The sequence below is a fragment of the Manis javanica genome, chromosome 12 (genome assembly GCF_040802235.1).
Source record: "Manis javanica isolate MJ-LG chromosome 12, MJ_LKY, whole genome shotgun sequence".
Taxonomy (NCBI): domain Eukaryota; kingdom Metazoa; phylum Chordata; class Mammalia; order Pholidota; family Manidae; genus Manis; species Manis javanica.
The window spans coordinates 52099359-52119739 of NC_133167.1; the positions used below are offsets into that span (position 1 = coordinate 52099359).

General features: G+C 36.0%; 1 protein-coding gene across 9 annotated transcripts in view; it reads left to right on the top strand.

The window, feature by feature from the left end:
- Positions 1–20381, top strand: part of PDE1A (phosphodiesterase 1A) — a 339079-nt gene that overhangs the window by 246486 nt on the left and 72212 nt on the right. For all 9 annotated transcript variants that reach the window (XM_073218588.1, XM_017660167.3, XM_073218587.1 and 6 more), the window contains 3 exons: positions 11315–11497; positions 16683–16749; positions 19658–19774. In XM_073218588.1, the coding sequence (XP_073074689.1) occupies positions 11315–11497; positions 16683–16749; positions 19658–19774 (367 nt within the window). The remainder of the gene's footprint in view (positions 1–11314; positions 11498–16682; positions 16750–19657; positions 19775–20381) is intronic.

A 20381-nucleotide genomic window follows, 5' to 3' on the forward strand; every position in this document is an offset into this window, starting at 1 on the left:
AAAGTTAAGAAATTAGAGGCATAAAGAAACTAATTGACTTGCTTGGGATCACATAATAAGTGTCAGAGACAAGTTTAAACTTAAATCCAACATCCATTCTTCTCTTCTTCCTTGCCAATAGAACCCATTCTTCTGCCCACTTATTCACTCTCTTCTGCAAAACCAAATGATCCTGAAAAACCAAAAGACCAAGTCCAGCCTCAGGCTCATGATGGGTGAATCTTAATTAATTCAAGCCAGTAATTAGCCCCCAATTCTCTAACCAGTAGGTTTAGACATGGACATGTGATGTAATTCCAGCCAATGAAATATAAAGTACAGAATGATAGGGGTGTCCGTGGAAGGTTTCCTCCCCATAGAAAAGGAGTCTCATGTCTCTGGGTATTGTGACTGGGTGTGATGCTTGAAACGGATACAACTGCCTTGTTGTAAGCCTAACACTGAATATAATGCAAAAGTTGGCAGTACAGAGAGGTGAAGGAAACCTGAGTTCTTGGTAATATTGCTGACCTGATGATTTTAAAAAGCCCTTACTGGAGTCAACCTTTAGCTTTCCTGTTAAGGAAAATAATAACTGTCCCTATTACTTAAGCCACTTTAGATTAGGTTTGACCTTATTTGCTTTTGAGAGCATCCTAGCAGTCACATAGGCCTTATCCCAAGCCCATGTTCTCAATCTCTACTCCTTCCAGGGAGTTACCTTATCCTAATAATAATTCCTAACACTAATGTTTGATTTCTAAGTTAGCTACTTAGAATTCATACTCTATTTTCTCAGAAAACTTATTACTATAAGGTAATAGATTGATTATATTTCCAGGGTAGCTCATAAAACATATTGATTTCATGGAACAAACAACATAGGTAGTTCTTGGCAAGTAACCAGTACTTGAAAATCAGATACTTAAATTTTTCTCATTCAATAAGAGGGTATTTTCTACTTTAATGTATTGCATCAGCTAGCCTACCTCTGAAATTTTTTCTCTATTCTTCCTCACTTTTCTCTCATCTGTATCAATCCAGTCTGAGTCACCATTGTCTTTGAGACTATTTGGTTAGACACGTATCAGCCAGTGCTCCACTGGGTTCTGGCTGGTTCTTGCTGAACTTCCAGGTTTCCCCCAGAAGTGGCAGTTGTGGTGGGGTGGGGCATCCAGCTGTACTCTGGCCCAGGATCCTGGAATTTACTTGGGGGTGTGCTGTCACCCTCCTCATGGTCTGTCTTAGTTAGGAAGATCAGGCACAATTCAGTGTCCTTCTCAAGATCCCTTCTGTCTTCCTTTGCATAACACATCTTTGCATAGTCCAAGTAATGGAAACCCTGCTCTAAGACATCATATATTCTACCACTATCTTTGCCTGGCCCTTTCTTCCCTTCTATGGGACCTAGATTTTGAAACTTAAGTCCAGGAACAGGAGTTTCCCCCTTCAGGTTATTGTGTGTCATATATAACTTGAGTCAATGAATGAAATCATGGCTACCTATGTGGACAAAGGGTCACAGGGTAACAGGAAATATTTTAAAATATATATTTTGGGATATTGTATTTTCACATATGAAGCAGGACCTGACTGAAAATGTTAGCATATACAATATATGCATAGAAACAAAGAAAAAATGACTTTATTCCTCACCTAACCACTGCAAATATCTGAATACCTTAACAGCCTCTGAGATGAGAGACTCTCTGCCTTTTTATACATTTATTCATTTATTTAACAGATACTTACAAAGGACACTCTGTGTACATTGATAATTGCTTTGCTATTGTGTTTGGCTACTATTAACTCTTCCTTGTCAGCATCCCTACTATTTTGGCCTCAGGGGTTTAGAAAGAAATATATTACTAGTCTTCCCTTACACTCCTGACCTCCAAATATACCAAAGCATTTTTAGTATCCATTCTTCATCTCTGCTCAGTTGAGAATTGACTTTTCTATTTTGCAGTCAAGTAACATATAGATAATTCTTATTTGTAATATTGATGTGAAAGATTCATTAAGATACTTTTACAGAGATTCTTCCACCAGCCCCTTCCTGTAGAGTTCACTAACATTCTCCATCTCTGATAGTGAGGTAATGGGCCTGTGGAAATAAGCAGTGCCGGTAAGTTCTCGTTATAGAAGAGAATTAAATCTTATTTTCTTGACAGAGGTCTTCTATTAACTGGCAAGCCTTGAGTGGATGATAGTGGTTCTCAAACATCAGAATCATCTGGAAACTTGTTTAAACAGAGGCCGGGCTCCAGCCCCCCAGTTTCTAATTTAATAAGTCAGGAGTAGAGGCCTTGATGTTGCATTTCTAACAAGTCCTCAGGTGCTGCTGGTCCAGGGACAACCTTTGAGAACTATTGCACTAGAGGGTGATACAATAAGGCTACCAAAAAGAGAGATATAGAGAGAATGTTAGAATTTAATGGTTAGAATTTTAAGGTCTTTCAAAACAGTGTGGCCCAAATATTGCCGCAAGTGGTATACGAGACAGCTGTGTGCTGAGTGGCCTCCTCCAACAAGCCAATGTTAACCATGGAATAAGGGCAATGTGTAAGAGGTGCTGAATTGGAGGTTAGCAGAGCCTCACAGCAGCAAGTCTTAGACACAGAGGATGCAAACCTGTCCTTTGGTTTGTGCTGTGGACACTTCTTCCAGATCTGGGAAACTGTTGGTTCTTAGTCTTCATCTCTGGGCTGCAGCCCCACTCTTTTCTCCAGTCTGGCACTCTTAGTTGTCCTTGGAAAGACATGGTTAGATGGAGCATGTCTATTAGAGGAGGCAACATACCTATTCCCTGAAAAGTGGGACAGGAAGAAGATCAGTGCTAGGTAGATATAGTTGCACTGTGGTAAAATGTACAAAACGTAAAACTTACCATTCGAACCATTTCAAGTGGAAATAAGTACATTTACAGTGTTGTGCTACCATCACCACTCTCCATTTCCAGAACTTTTCACCATCCCCAAGAGAAACTGTACCACTTAAACACTAACCCCTCCTCTTCCCCTCCCCTCAGCCCGTGGTAGCCTCTATTCTATATTCTGGCTTTATAAGTTTGCCTAGTCTCCTACATAAAATTTTTAAGTGGGTAACAATTATTTTTGGAGATTCTTCCCACTGCCTCTTCACAATTCATAGAATCCTTAGGTTGTTCTTTGGGTTCCCAAAGTCACTATGACCGACTTCTCCCCATAGTGTTTCAAACACTTCCGTCCCTATGGCGTGACATCCTTCTTTTTTTAACATGTCAGAAATAGGAAATCTGCAGCTGTGTAGGTAACTGGGAGTTTCTCAAGGGCTTGCTTTGTGACAGACACTGTTCTAAATGCTTTCTGTGCATTTATCCGTTTCATAATGACAACCGCTCTCTAGTGGTTGTATTATTACCATCTCTATTTTATTGACAAAGAAACTGAGGTTCAGATAGATGAAGTGTGTTTCCCAAGACCACACAAAGAATAGGTGATGAAGCCAGGAGTCTGTCTCCAGAGGCAGTTCTATCCACACGGGATGCTTATTAATAATTTTAAAAATAGGTAGTAAGGAGAATGTGAAGCTTTGTGCCTAATGGAATGTTTTCAAAGATATTTTTCAGCCAAGAGGACTTCCTGGTGGGAAGCCAGGAATCACCACTGAGACCTAGAGCAGTTTTTCACTTTGTCCACTGCCTGCATTTTCATCTCCCAACTGACTCCAAAAATACAGTCTTGATCTCAAGTGTCTAGGCAGCTTGACTCCTTCTGAGAGTCCTCGCCCAACATTCTCCTGCCCCTTTCTGACTGTCCAGGGGGGACAAGCCCTCTCTTGCCTGTGCCTCTGCTTCCTCCGGCGGGTACAGAGAAGGCATAGAGACCTCCTAGGTCTCCACTTGGAGGAAGCCACATCTAACTTTAACACTCTCCTTAATTGACCTTGTTTTAGTCAAGATTTGCCTCCTGAGAACTGAGCTAAGGTCAGCATAACTGACTTGTTCGCCCAAGTGTTCAGTTTCACAATCACTCAGATATAATGGTTGTTTTCTCACAGTTAAAAGAAAAAATGAAAAGATTAATAAGACCAAAGAAAACATTGAACAAAGCTATCAGGTGACCAGAGAAAGGAAAGCAACTGGCCAAAAATAGTTACTGAAATTAATTTGTGAGCCTGCCATTTTAACTTCTTTTGGGAATAAGACAAGGAATAAATAATAAATAGTTACATGTGCTTGGGTGGTGGCCTGGAAGAATTAATTCAAACATATTTCACAGTCAGGAAGTAGGTTACTGACAAGTCAATATGGCATTTCAAATGTATTACCTTTTTGTGTCCTGACATTTAATTTATTGTACTTCAAAGTACCCTAAAGTTCTACCATCCAGATATATTTCTCTATGAGAAAAATGATTCAACATACGAGTCTTGGAAAATAGATTTAAGCTTCCTTCAACCGAAAATTCTCTGGTGGTCCACACTCTTTTTAACTTTTTTTAAGATCAATTATTTTTAATCTTGAATTTCAGGGTAGAGATAGGGTGGAGAATAATGACTATTTATATTATTATTGCCCAAATGTGAAGGTAGTCTGGGAACTTAGTAAGAAAAATATGCATCTGAGGTGAAGGATAGTTCAACAGTTAAAAATTCAGACTCTGAAATCAGCCTTGAGCTCAAAGTGGCATAGCCAATCCTGGTTGTATAACTTTGAGCCACTTAAGGTGTCTGTGCAATTTATTAATCAGTAAAATAAGGGTACTGAATGGTATCTTCCTCATGTTGGCATTGTAAGAATTAAATGAGGTAATGCTTGGCTCCTGGTCTGATTCATAGTAAGTAAACAATAAAGTTAGCTGGCATTATCATCTATATCCATCCTCAGATAGTTCTGAAGTCCAAGTGAAACTTCAGTATTATCCTTAACGGTTTTTTGTGGGATGGGACTGAGGGTGCAGATAGCTCAGAGCACAGACATGTGTTAATCAATGAAATAACACTAGTGGACTTGCCTGTGAAGGAACCACTAAACCCCAAAAATACCAATACTGCAAAAAGATCAACTTCTCAATTCCCCCAGCCAGCCCAAAGGGCTCACTGGGAAGATGTCTGCCACATCTGAGTTCAGTACCAACCTTAGCCCAGGGCCAGTGGAAGTGCTTACCTGGGCAATGCCCCCAACATTAGGAAGCTCAACAATGGCCCTCTTTTGGTGTGCCCCTCCGCATGGGGGTGATAAGACTCCAAGGCCGAGAAGAACCTTGAGCCTGTCCCTTTCTCCCATATTCTGGACACTCGGACCCCAGAATTCGCTGCCCAAAGGTTCCCTACTCTGTCTCCTATGTCTTGATGGGCATGCTCTTTAGATCTCTCCTCCCGAGGGGCCCCAAGACACTGCTGGTGCGTCCCCCTCCCCCTCCTAAAGAGTGGCCACAAAGCAGCTGTTTTCAAGGCTGAGCGGGTTGATGGGGACTGTGCGAGGAGGCCCCACTGTCTGCCTGCTCTGCAGTGAGGATGCCTGAGCAGGATGTTAGGTAGGTGCAGAGGGACAGCCGCACACAGCTGCCCAGGCTTATCTCATAGGAGCTGAGAATACTCAATTCAGACCAAACTTCTTAGGCCTTTGTGAAACTTATTATAAGTCATGAGGATAGAATACACCTAACAATTCGTTCACTTGGTATATAACTTTAAAATATTTAATTATATGGTATTTGGGGAAAATGTGCTCCTGCCCTGGTCCCAGAATATGTTAGAGGCAGACTTGAATGAGTTAGTTACTTGTTGAAATGTGTCCTTCATAATAGTAAGGCAGGAAAATAAAATTTCAAACTTGAGAAGACAGTTACTAATTGCATCCAGAACTTGAATTTTAATACAAAATAGGTGTTAATATGGGCACTGTTTGTCTGGAAATAACTGTGTGGGTTCATGGAGTAACTACTTTCAAGAGTCCACTGTGGACAGAAATATTTTCACTGATATAATCCTAAGAGTCAAAATCCCATGACCTCTCCTTCCGTGGCCGCCTCCTTTATTCCCTTCCCCTGCAAATTTTCTAGTTCAAAATATAAATCCTTTGGGAGTTGTGTCATCTGATTTCAAGAGAAAATTTAAAATATAAATAGCTCCTAGGGATCAGTTGAGCACTGATTGGATCCAGGGTCAGTTTTCACGGCTTGCCTGCCTCCCATCAGCACACAGCTCACAGTTAGGGACACCTTATTTTCTTGAGTCCATTGGGACTGAAACAAACAAACACAAAATTGCATGAAACACCAGTGGAAGCTTTTTCAGAGGTCAACAGTGAATACACTTTAGACATTATCATTTGTTTTCTGTAGATTGCATTTTAAGAATGCCTAAGGAAATTCCACTATGACTATTCTTTTCATGTTTTAAGGCTCTTCGACAACAAGTCTTCATTTTTTAAGAAGACTCATCATGTGAACAATTATACTCAGTCTGCCATCTAACACTAGGATGAAAAGCAACTGAACTGTTGGATGGTTTAAAAGCAAAATTAATTATAGTATTTGAGATTCCTTATGAACATACTTGCACAAATTTATTTCAAAACTAAAACGAGGGGAAAATGTAGTCATATGTTTTACATGTGACATTATCTTATGTAAGTACTCAGATAAATGTATGGAAAGTGGTTTTTGATAATTCTCTAATAAAAGCCCAGAATTACTGTCCCATATTGTACTATAGTATATAGAGTATACTATATATAGTTCCTGCCCTACCTAGCATGATCAAATGGACCTGAAGAACAAACTGTGGTGCTCAGAGGAAGACAGAGTAGATGAGGCAGATGCCAGGGAAAAGCAAAGGGAATCAGGAGGAGAGAGATGAGAGGAGTGGTAGAAATATGCACCATTAAGTTTGTTAGGTTTTTAAAAAATTTTGTTTATATTTAGGTTTTATTTATTGGTCTTTCAATTTTCTTCTCTCTAAACTGGAATAATTATCTTAATGAATCTACTACAATTTATTTATGTCTTTATTAGGAATTCCTTATCATACTCTACATTATATATGGATGCAAAAGAGTTAGTATTCTAAGAGAAATACTGACTTTATTTACTAAAAGCATATAAACAGTGCATACAATTTTTAAATTTTTTTCTTTCCTCTGCCTTTAATTCAAAATAGTATAAAAAATATTAATGTCTTTTCCACACCAAGTATACACATTTCCCTGTAATTTGCTTCAAAAATTGTAAAGGGTTTTTTCACGGGCAGCTTAACCTAAAGGCAGTGAAGGAGATGACTGGCAACAGTGAGTTTGTCCAGGATACAACCAAATCATACAAGCCCTTATAGACAAAAACTTCCACCATCTCCGTCCTCACTCCAGTCCCCAAAGGTAAGCTTATAATAGTTTCATGCACATATTATTGGATGTTTTCTAGTCATTCAATAGATATATGTTGATCTTCTCTGTGGCATACATGGTAGATGCTGGTGATACAATCATACACAAAAACAGACCAAGTTTCTGCTCTCAAGGTCTTTATAGTCCAGTGAATGAAACATAAAATAATAAACAAACCAGTAAATTATGGCATGACATCAAGTAGTGGTAAGTGCTAAGAAGTCTGTTTCAGGGTAAAAAGTGTAAAGGTGTTTACCATTTGAGTAGGACAGTCAGGAGAGTCCTCTCTACCTCAATGCAGTGAGGAAATGATACCTACAAATATCTTGAGTAAGAGATTCTAAGCAGAGGGAACAGCAAGTGCAAAGGCCCTAAAGCAGAAGCAAGCTTGGCAGGTTTGAGCTCAGCAAGGAAGCCAGTGGTGCTGGAGAAAAATGAGTAAGAGGGAATTGGTTAAGAGATGAGGTTGGAAACAAAGCTTGTGGTGAGCTATGTAGAGCTTTGTGAATGAGGAATTGACATGGTCTGACTAATACTTCAGCAGGGGCATTCTGGCTGCAGAACATACTTGCATGAATTTATTTCAAAAATAAAATGAGTGGAAAATGTAGATATCAAAAATATGACAAGGGAAAAAAGAGATTGAAGGGGGTCAGCACAAGAGCTGGGAAACCAGTTAGGATGTTACTGCAGTCAGCCAGGACAGAGATGATGGTGTCTTGGCCTCTCTCATGTATTGCTGATGGTGTGATGTAAAATGATACAGCCACTTTGGGAGACAGTTTGGAAGTTTCTTAAGAAACTACACATACCCTTACTGTGCAAACCAACCATTATTCTCCTTTGTATTTATCCAAATGAGTTTAAAAACTCTGCACAAAAATGTTTATAACAGCCATATTCATAATTACCAAAACTAGTAAGCAACAAAGATGTTCTTCAATAGTAGAATGTATAAACAAACTACAGTTTATCCATACCATAGAATATTGTTCATCAATAAAAATAAATGAACTATTAAGCCATGAAAGAACAGTATGGTATTTAGATCCATAATAGCTAAAATGACATTTTAGTCCAGTGCAAATAGGATTTTTGTATTTTAAGACCAGAAGGATTGAGATGCTCTACTAAATGAATATTAATATAATAGATTTGTACCTTTATTTTCTATCTGATTTAGGTAGTTACCATATAGTGTTGAAGAATGGTGGAAATATTCTTTCTTAGCCATTACCTACACACACACACACACACACACACACACACACACACACACACACACAACCTTACCATCTATACATATCTATATTATTTATATATATAGTATATAGATTATCTATATATATAATCTATACATATATAGAGAGAGAAAGATTGAGATTGATTTCAAGGAATTGGCTCATGTGATTGCAGCGACTGGCAAGGTGCAAATCTTCAGAGCAAGATGACACTGGATTTCCAGCCAGTAAATGTTGTAGCCTTGAGAATAAAGGCAGTCTAGAGGCAGAACTCCATCCTCTTTAGGGGACCTCTGCTTTAGCTCTTCATTGATTAGATAAGACCCACTCACATTACGGAGGGTAATCTGCTTTACTCAGTCTACTGATTTAAATGGTAATCACGTCTAAAATATGCCTTCACAGACAACATCTAGACTGGTTTTTGACCAAACAGTTGGGCACCGTCACCTACCCATGTTGACATATAAAATTAACCATTACAGAGGTCTTTGTTGCTTTTTCAAGATTTGCTTTTTTTAGTTATGCAGTAGCATATTCCATGCTTTTCTCTTTACACACTCTCTTCCTTTATTCCTATATCAACTAATTCATATCACTCTTTCTCCCTACGATTGTATATTCTTTCCTTCTTAATAAATGAATAAATCATTCATTATGACTAAGGATCACCAGACTGCCGAGTACCACATTCCTATATGAATCTCATTTCCATCTGCTGATTTTGTCATGTTTGATGATCTGTCTTGGATAATTAATGAATTTAGGACATATAACCTTAAAGTCATCGACATAAGATATGCAAAAAAGCAATTGGCAACCATTGTTATATGTCTGCCATTCTACTTAGAGTAGCTGATAAACAAGACAGCAATAGAATTCTTGGACCATGGTGGCATCACAGGATTACACCACAACGATTCCCATTCCATCTGTCCTGCTCTGGGGTTTTGTTTGATCACCACATAAGAAATCATAGAAATGGCACAATCAATAATAATACAAATGGCATTAGCCATGAAAATTTCAAACCATGTAGTGTGGTATCTTGCTGCAATTGGCTGAAGAATCTCACTTAAAATGGAAAAAAGGAGAAAAAAAATTTTTGCTTTGTATTACAATGTCAATATAAAGGTAAATCAAAATCATCCAAATGTAAGAACCAAAAGAAAGTTCAAAATAATATACAGTAAGTGTTAATCAGTATTGACTTTCAACTATGTAAGTCATTTTTATCTTCATATGTATACATCTAGTTTTTGTGATTCCAGCTCTTAAGTTATATTTTTAAGTATTTTTATATATAATATAAATAAGTTATATTTTCATAAGTATATTTTCTCATAATGTTTTTCATAATGTACTTCATAAATGCATTCACACTTATTTAATACTATGAAAAATAAATATTTGCAAGTGATTGTCCTCTGATTATTTATAGAAAAGAGCAGCACAGAGGGGAAGCATATAATCTTTTGAGCCTCTTTCTGGTAGAGTGGATGCTTTCGGTGGGCTTCCTGCTTTTTTGCCCTTTGCTTGGTCCCTGCCCTCTTGAGAGGATGTGTGACTTGGTCTGGAGGCCTAAGCACATGCTGTCGTCTCTGGCTACCTTCCATCAGCTCATGATCTGTAGGTCTGACTCTGTGCAGAGATTTACCAAAGTGAGTGGAATCTAAAGGTCAAAGCTAACGTGTACCAGAAATAGCTCTGAGTTATTAAATTGATACACAAAGAAATAACCAAATCACAAAACCAGCAGAGCTGGCCTGTGTCCTTTCTGGAGGCAAAGCCTGGTTGCTCTGTAAAGCATTCTGTATTTTGCGGGGAGCCTTTCATACTATGTGGCCAGTTCAGACCTTCAGGAAGTTGTGGGTCACTGGAACTGACCAGCTTTAATGGCAGCTCTTTTTGCTCATCCGCCCAGTCCATGCCATCTGTCTGGAGCTTAGACAGGAGGGCAGCAAGGCAGTGTTTTCTGTTCCAGTTCACCTCATCCCTCACCCACTTGATTTCCTTGGCCAGCAGTTCTACAGCATTCAGATCTCTACCCTCAAAACAGCATTTGGTCTTAACTGAAGGTGTTTCTCTTCCACTTATGCCTAAAATGAACTTTCAAAATAATCCACTTGTTTTCATCTTTTTCACTTTTTTACAGGTGATGTTATCAGAATTCATCTTTTAGAGTACCTACATTATAATTTTAAAATTTAGAAATACTAATCAAACGAAATAGCTCATGTAAATGACTTATGTAAACTCCAAGATTTTATTCTAGTAGCATGTACTATTTGTACTATATATACACAAGATTAAATATAAGACAACTTTTATAGCTTCAACCCCCTTTAGTGTTTCTATTTCAGTTGCTTCCTTTAATAACAGATATCTGTTTATGAATTTTCTGCCCTATCTTATCTTAGTTTTATTCATTACTAACATAGTATATTACTAATATTAACAAATGATATCTCCAGGCTGCTATTGTTGTACTTAAATGTTTGTAAAGATGCAAATGCTCCAGTCCACTGGTCCTTGCTTTCAGAATATAATCAACTTGAGAAATTCAAAGCCCTCCCCAATCATTTTTCTTTTATTTCCTTAATTAATATTAAGGAATGGTCAGAGAAGGATTTGCTGTATTTTAAATCCTATAGCAATACTTGTTTTGTTGTTATTCATTTTTCTTCACTTTTTCCTAAAGTTCAATTGGTATTACTTTTTGTAGAAGATTGCTGGATACTGAAGATGAGCTCGGTGACATTCAGTCAGATTCAGTCCCGTTGGAAGTCCGGGACTGGTTGGCTTCTACCTTTACACGGAAAATGGGGATGATGAAAAAGAAATCTGAGGAAAAACCAAAATTTCGGAGCATTGTGCATGCTGTTCAAGCTGGAATATTTGTGGAAAGGTAAGTGAAGTTGTCAGTATCTCCAGCTAAAATTTGAAAGGCAAGAAATACACTTATTAAATCAAAGTTATGCAAGTCTTACTGAGGAAAACTACAGTGATAAGTGTACCTGAAATGAACATATTTATGACTATGATGAACTTACCTATAACAAAAATGTCATGTCTTAGATTTATTATTTTTGTTTCTTTAAAATTGATATAGAAACTCAAGCAACAACTTCTGAATGACCATTCCCCCCAAATGAAAATTTGTGAATAAATGTTTAAAAACAATTATACCACATTCATATGTTACACAACTGATTTGACTTGAATAAAATATAACACCTCATAAACTGAATTCTATACTGTATACCAAAATCAAGCAGGCCTTTCTCTGCATTACAGACACAAGACTAGCCTCTTCTCATCATGGGAGGAAAGCTGTCCTGTGTTCACTTTGAAAGAGTTTTTAACATTTCTGTCTCTGAAGCAAGGAATATTTGATGGCCCCAGAAGCACTATAGTTTCTAATGTGAAATACATGTTAATGCGACCCAACTTTATGTTCATTTAGCCATTAAGAACACAGCTTATTTATCTGTCTAGGAAACAAGATTTTTGAGGATTAAAACTAAAAATAAAAAAATAAAATAAAAAATAAACATGTCACACCTGGCAATTCTGAAAACTATTAGAAATCTCATATTAAAAAACAATTACATTATAGCTTAATATATGCAATATAAATATTATTTTAACTTTTAACATTAACATTTGAAACTAATAAAATTGAGAAGAAGAGAATATTTTTGTCAGTGTACTTAAATTTATGGGATTACATTTTTCATCTTCTGAACATCTCAAGTCATTACCTCTAATGAACATTATAAACTTTAATTGTCCTCTGCTAAAGGAAAAATGACAAACACACTTGGGTTGCTGTAACTCTGGTGGGGAAAATCCTAGGGCAAAATACCTTTGAAACCAAAATCAGTCAAAGAGAGAAATAAAGTGGGAGAAACCCATTTATTGCTTACAAGCAGTCACACACTTCTGCTCACATGTCTCTCACAACCTGGCTGCAGAAAAAGGAACCCCACCCAACCTCTCAGGTCCAGATATGCTCTAGCTCCTCCTTGTAATTACCTATTGATATGGAGATGGTACTTCTCTCCACCCCTTGGAAACACCTATTGATATGGAGATGCACAAAGGCCAGGATTCTGGAAATGTTGCAATTTACCCAGTTTCTGAAAGTGTAAATGAAAATGCATTGCAAAAAGTATTCCATGAGATTTAAAGATATATTATAACCACAGCAAGTAAAGCTTTAGTCTTTTGACTTCTACCTGTATTATCCAAAATAACAGCCACTTGATGATTATCCAGATTATTCTGAGTTTTTTTTAACCATATCTAATTCACTTTAATAAAGAATCTCATAATAACAGTTTGATTAGAATGGTGAAATGACACTTTTTCTCCCCCTTCTTAGTGCAGAAACTGTTCTAAACTGTGCCAGGTGGTACTAAAAATCTGAAACCGGAGAGGCAGGGATGGAGTAAAAGAATTTCTATAACCATATTCCTATTTTTTAAAACTACTTAGGCAAGTGTGTGAGTTTTTGATTTCCCGTAACAACAAATTGAAAATATCAAAATAGTAGTTCAGAAAGTCAGTGAGAGAATCACAGATAAAAGGGAGTATGTGCGATTTACTGAAGGAAGTATAGTTTGTCTTTTATTTAAGGAACTATTGCAGAACTTGGCAAACTGAAAAGAAATGCTAACGAAATTTCCATTTCCATTCAATGAAAGATCACAAAGAATTCTGTAAATATAGTGACATGCTAAATTTTCTTCTTTTTCATATGCCACATACAACATTTTATCTATAGCCTATAGAAATGTCAAAATGTACTTAAGGCAACTAAATTAATAAGCAGTCTTGAAGAAATCAATATGCTACAAACACATGGAAATGAAATTTTTTATTTTTGTATCTCCATTAGTAAGTGCATAAAAATGGTGGGTGCCTTTCCCTTGAATTTTCAAAAGTTATCTTCAATCGTGAATGTTAGAAAGGCTTCCTGAGTCTTTTCTCAAGTATCCTTCCAAGGATTCAGCACTTCAGCAAGTCCTGGCAACCCACTTACCAAGATGTATCCTGAATCACTTTCTCAGCTCTGCTCTTGCAACCCCAAACTACACCTCTGCAATATGCCATCCAAACATGGCAATACCTGTGTAACCGGGCTCCCCTTCCTCACTTGCCCTCTCCAAACAACTCATCCTACAGTGATGAGTTAAGTTATAGGTTAGTTCCTGTTAAACTTAAAACATCTGATGGTTTTCCATTTCACTTGCTATTAAAGGCAACTTCTGTACCATGGCTTTGCAGGATTAGGCCCCCTTTTACCTTCTAGACTCATCTGTTGCTACCTTTATCCTTGACTGAATATCTATACGAGCCTGATTTCAATTCCATGAACATCCTTAAACTCTTTCTCTCCTTGGGGCCACTAATCCTGCTATTCCCTCTATCAGAAATGATTTTCCCAGCCCTTCCCTCTGACTGGCCCTTTTCTATCTTTCCAGAGACCCTTCTTGATCATTCTGTATACACAGTTTACCACTTTCTCTACCCCACCCAGTGGTTTGCATCATAGCACTTAGTGCTGTTGGTAATAATATATTATTTATTATGTATTGTACCTTTTTACCACTGATTAAGCCCCACGATAGCAGCAACTATTTTTTCTTGCTCTCTACTACGTAGTCTCTTGCTTAGCACAATGTCAAGCATAAGATAGTTTTTTTTAAGTTACTGAATTATATTTTGTAACTATAGTAAAAATAATCCACCATATTTCCATTTGGACTCTAACCACCTATATGAGCCCACGAAATTCATTATTTTTTTTTCAGCAACTTGTAATATAACAACTTTTACTGAAGTGGGAAGCACTTCATTCTGATTCTAGAGATCCTAATTTTCCATCCTAATTTTCTATTTCTGTTTTTCCGTCCTAATTTCTGTTTCTGATTATAGGATTAGAAAATGACAATGGGAAAGTTTCTCTATCACTTTAGAAGGGTCATCCTCCTGTTTGTCTTTCTTTACATCCCATATAATGAAAATGTACACTGATACTCATTTCTCAACCTACTGCAAATCTAAGAAACTCAATAGCACTCGAGTTCCCTCTGCACCCAGGGATCCCTGAAAAATGTGAGAATTGCAGACTGTGGTACTGGCTGCAGAGTAAGAGAATAGTAACATTAATAATAATAATAATAATGGCTTTTTTGTATTGAGTACTTATATTATGCTAGGCATTTTATCATTTACTCTTCACAAGAAGCTTATAATTATCTGTGTCTTATGGGTGAGTGACATTAAATAGCTTTCCAAATGCCACACAGCTAGTGAGTGGCTAACCTATGACTCAAAGCCCATGTTCTCCTGCTACATCTACCTTCCTATGCTATGAATTCACAGTGATTCAAAGTTACTTAATTTTAAAATGTCGTACTCCTGATTGATTTTTATATTGATTTTTTCTTTTTGTCCATTATGTTTCCATTTCCCCTGTTTTCTCCATTCTTTAGTAATAATGACTAGAAAAATAGATAGAAGAGACTTTGTTTCCTCAGGAAAAAACTAAATACTAAATATCATTATTAACAGTAATTAGTTTCTAGTGCAATTAGAAGTTGTCTGTGTTCTGCAAGATTAGAATAATTAAGCAAAGCAAACATAAAATGGAAACATGGCAATAAAGCAGAAAGGTCTCCATGATAAATATGGAGATATTTTATCAAGAAAGCCTAGGCTAGAGATATATATAAACATAATATTTAATTCTGAGCCTCCAAGAAGTCAAGATTAAAAAAGAAAACGTGAATTACTTTACATTTATTATCTTAAAAAATGGCAACTTTTACATAGAACTGAGTAATACGACTTACGAGTTTTTAATATAAGCTACATTGAATCAGAAACTTTAGTATCTTCTATAGTGGTTTTTACACAGAATGTTTTACAAATGACTATTTCTTATATTGACCCCCAAAATAAATTAATGATATAATTTGTATTATATCAAATAATTATCATAGTAAATCATTAATTTATGCTTTTTTCCAGGCATTTTGGAGAAAGAAGTTATAGCAGTATAGTCTAGAAACGCAGCTTACTTGTGGACCAACATTGTAAAAATTAGGGGATATGGTTATAGTTAAATTCTTTCTTCCAGGACTTTGTGGGCAAACCATCTGTCTTTCAGTCCTGAATAGAAGCATTTGCTATCACTACATATTACAGTATCACATTGATTATACTGTTGCATGAACCAGTGGAGGACTTACTTATATTCGGTTTGTGTCATCTTGGTTACCCACTGAAAGATGGAAAAATCAACAAATTACTGATAAATATTTTTGTTACTGATACTATTATTAAAATGGAAATAACTTTGTTTTCTGTATAATCTTTCTTAAGTAATATTGAATGACAGTTTGAACAACCTTAAGCAATTTTTGTCAATGTGGTCTCCCCCAATATTCTTAACTCAAAACAAAAAGCTGTGTAAATTCTGATGATATTACATAATCCCTCCTATAATTTTCATTTTGTAAATATATACATACATATATATGTATGTATGTATGTATATATTTACTCTGAGGCAATCAAAGTTTTGGTTCTCTTGTGTCCATAGTGTATGTGTGTGGGTGTGTGCAGTGTTCCCGGGCATTATTTCTACATATATTGGAATATATATATATTCCAATGACATTCGACTTCTAGACTGAAAATGTTGGCACAGAAATGGACACAAAACAAGTATACCCCTCTGCTGACATCAATATGGTAACATGCTACAAAATGTTGCAGATACAAAGAACAGTCTCTTTTAATAAGTTGAGGTTAAGGGAAAGATCTCTTTACATAGAAACAAAAATGATATTGGCTTTGTAAGGTAATTATGAGTAAAACAAAGTATGATTAACATCTATCGCATTGTAGATGCTTAATAAATGTAAAAGGTGACCATAGTTATCATTGTTGCCACAAAGGGAGACTGTAACTAATGATAAAGGGTTTGCAAGTCAAAAGCAATCTTCTCCCTTATATTTAAGAAGTAGTTGAAACCTTTGAATAAATGATGTGTATATAAATCTACTTTTCTTTTTTAGGATGTACAGAAAGTCCTATCACATGGTTGGTTTGGCATATCCAGAAGCTGTCATAATAACATTAAAGGTGAAATAATTTCAATTATTTTAGTTTTTCAAATAGTCATCTTTAAAATCTCTTTAAAAAGACTGGGAGAAAATGAAAATAGTTCTTTGCTGCAGCTCATACATATTGGTATGTAAAAAAATGTTAATCATTTACAAAGTGTCATATTTTCCAAATCATGACTCATTGTAGACTTAAATGAGGATTAATGTACTCTAACAAACTATATCAATGCATATGCATGTGTGTGCACTCACATGTGTGATTTTTTTTATTCTTTATGCTTTATTTAGGTGGCTCTTGAATTTAATTTTGAGATTCCACCAGAACTTGACAGAATATACATATTTTGTTATATATATATTATGGAATGCATTATAAAAAGTTTCAGTCTAGTATGGTTAAGAGACAGAACTTATATAGAAGAAAATTGTTTAGAATTTTAGGTCTAAGAAAATCCAAAAAAAGTACAATGAAAGGAAGAAAACAGAAGAGAAAATTTACTCTCTTGTCTCTGCTTTTCCTGTGGCTGTCCTAGTCTCAGGCCCAATTGTATTGTTAGAAATTACTGTGTTGGAAATAACAACAGTTGAACTCTGAAGTGGTCAAAGTTTTGGTTCTCTTGTGTCCATAGTGTATGTGTGGGGGTCTGTGCAGTGTTTCTGGGCATTATTTCTACAGAGGCATTTTGTAGGCTTATCATTCAATATTCCTATTTCTATCACTTAATTTGTGTGAGAGAATTCTATTTCGTCACCTGTAACAGTTTCATGGAGGTTTTCCTGTATTAATCAAGAATTTAAAGGATAGTGGCAACAGAATATCCTGGAGGAGATTTATTTCTGATTTATTAAACTCCTTTTCTAGTTTAAATTAATAGTGTTCTCTTTTGTTCTTTAATTTCCTTTTAAGCATCCTCTTTGCATTTGTTCTTTCACTGTGACATATTACATTTTCATCTTACTAATTTAAAAAGGTAGTTCATTTTTCTTAGAAGCTTTCTTACATTTCTAAAGTTATAATAAAGAGAAGCGTATAACTGAAATGTCACATTATAGGATATTAATTACTCCTTGGCTCTTGAGTGATTCTGCTTTCCTCAACTATGGCCAAGAATATTACTTATTTTAATTTTATTTATTAAGAACTTTTGCCTAGAAACTAATTAACAAAATATTTTGGTATGAGAGAATATAAACAGTTTTTCTAAAATATAGTGTAGAAAAAGTACATGAATAACAGGTTGAAGAAAGAACTGTCACTAAATAAAGAAGAGTCTTAGCTAAACAATTCTTATTTCCTGAGATAACTCCTTGTCTGTTTTGTTCTCAGTCTGTAAAAGCCAAGCATCTGCAGTAGTTTATAAATGCAAATCATCATTGTTGATAAAAATCCCCAAGAAATGAAGGACTAACCTTTTACTCAGTGGGAAACCCCTAGCAGGAACTGTAAATAGCAGCCTTGTAAGAGTCTGGACTAATTCTTCTGTGTTAGCTTTGGAATTTGATGAAAGATTTGTTGGCCTTCTTTGAGCTTTACTGATGCTAAAATGCCTTCTATCAGAACTTTTACAGATTTTAAAGTTATAAACAGATAAAACAAACGCTTGCAGATCAAATCAGGGCCAAATCCAAGAAACTTAACAAAGGCAAACAGGAAGGCACACAAGCAAACTAAAAATAATTTTACTCGTGTTTCAAGTGATTAAAAATACCGTTTGAAGCTGTTAAGAATATTTTTCAAAAGAAGTATTTTTAAAAGACACTGAATACTTTTTATTAGATTTTCAGTTTAGTTTCAGCATGTTACAGATGGTTGGCCTCCATAAAAATGTGGTAAATGAATGAAGTTCTAAACTGTACCTGCTCAAGTTCAAAATTAATGTATAGTTTTATAAGGTTGCCCACTTACTATTGAATACTAAACCTGCTGTGTATATGTTAATACTAGACCATCTTTGCTAATAGTTTCTGATATCGTTCAAACTGACTCTGCTGTATTTCTTTAAATTTTTTAAATTTCAGTGATTTATTGAACATTAGAGCTCAGATTTTACGTTAAAACCTCCTTAGTTTATAGGACTGGTATTATCATTTTCTGTATGTCCATTTTGTGGACTGTATAAATTTTTGTCCTGGATTTTCTTCAGCAAACTCATGAGGTAGCTGGAGTGGTTTGACATAGCTGCTTACTGCCCTCTCTCCCACTGTCAGGGGGTATTTTTTCCAAGGGCACCTAATTCCCCACCATCCTGACCATGGCCCTAGAGAATTGCCTGAAATGCCAAAATTACTCTCCCCCCAAGTCAAAGGACCTGCTTCCTCTTTTGTACCATCAGTCCCTGAAAGAAAGTTTAAGTGAATCAGCCAGGATTAGCGTGAATAATAAGGTAGTATGTACACTATCTTTCTAAGGTATATATATGCATCTTAAAAGAAGACAAAATATCAAACCTTTAAACCAAATAACAAAGGGTAAAATTTCAAGCAATGTAGAAGGTGGGTGGGTGGGAAAAGGAAATTGCTGCTAACTTACTTCTATCCCTCAGTTGACATCACCCCCATTAAGTTGAAATTCTACCTTAAAATGATGCCCACTCTGGGAAAGTGTTCTATGGCATATGAATATGGAGGAGATTAAGGATAAGGTCAGTATTATGTTCTCGGGTTTATTATATCAAGTGATTAAGGGGAAGATCTTAGCACTGCATTACGCATATGGCCTCACTTTTGTGGACCAATGGATATTAAATGTCCCTGTCATATCAGAAGCTGGGAAAACTACAGTTTGATATGCTGAATTAAAATCTGACCTGCATTAAAATCTGACCTGCTGGATATACAATGCCTGATCTTTCCAAGAATTTTTCATAGAAAGAAACAGAAATATATGATATTGCCATCTAAAGTAATTCCTCTTTTTGCTACAGGATGTTGATAAATGGTCTTTTGATGTATTTGCCTTAAATGAAGCAAGTGGAGAACATAGTCTGAAGTTTATGATTTATGAACTGTTTACCAGATATGATCTTATCAACCGTTTCAAGGTCAGAAACATGGAACAAAAGTAAAATGCTCTTAGAAATTGTTATCTGAATAAGAATGAAAATTCAGAACATTGAGTCATTAATCAATGCATTTTATAATGTTTCTGGTTGGCAGATCAAAGAACTAGGGGTATGAGTTCACTACATGATATAACCATTCTCCACAACCCACTGACATAGCTATAAATCCCGTTGGATTTCATGAAGCCGTCATAGCCTCAATCCAACAAGACACAAATTTCCCTCGGAATTAATCACAGAACAGTCATGTTGATATTGGAAGCTGTGTTTTAAGGAATATGATCTGTGTCCCTAAAACACAAAATGGACCTTTACTGGCAGCTTGTCTTAGACTGAAATAAAAGGGCTTCTAATTCACTTCATTTAGAGCCATCTGTGCAACAAATTTGACCCAGACTTCTAAGCACTCTGCAGCTTGAACCTTTCAGGTCAATTTTTTAACCCCTTTTATCACAGATAGAACAACTAGACTTAACCAATTGTAATTGAGAATTTTCCCCTTTTAAGAACTAGCCTTTTGACTTGACTCTGAAAGATATAAACATTTAAAGACACCAGTAAGGGTAAGGCTGTTATTTCATCTATC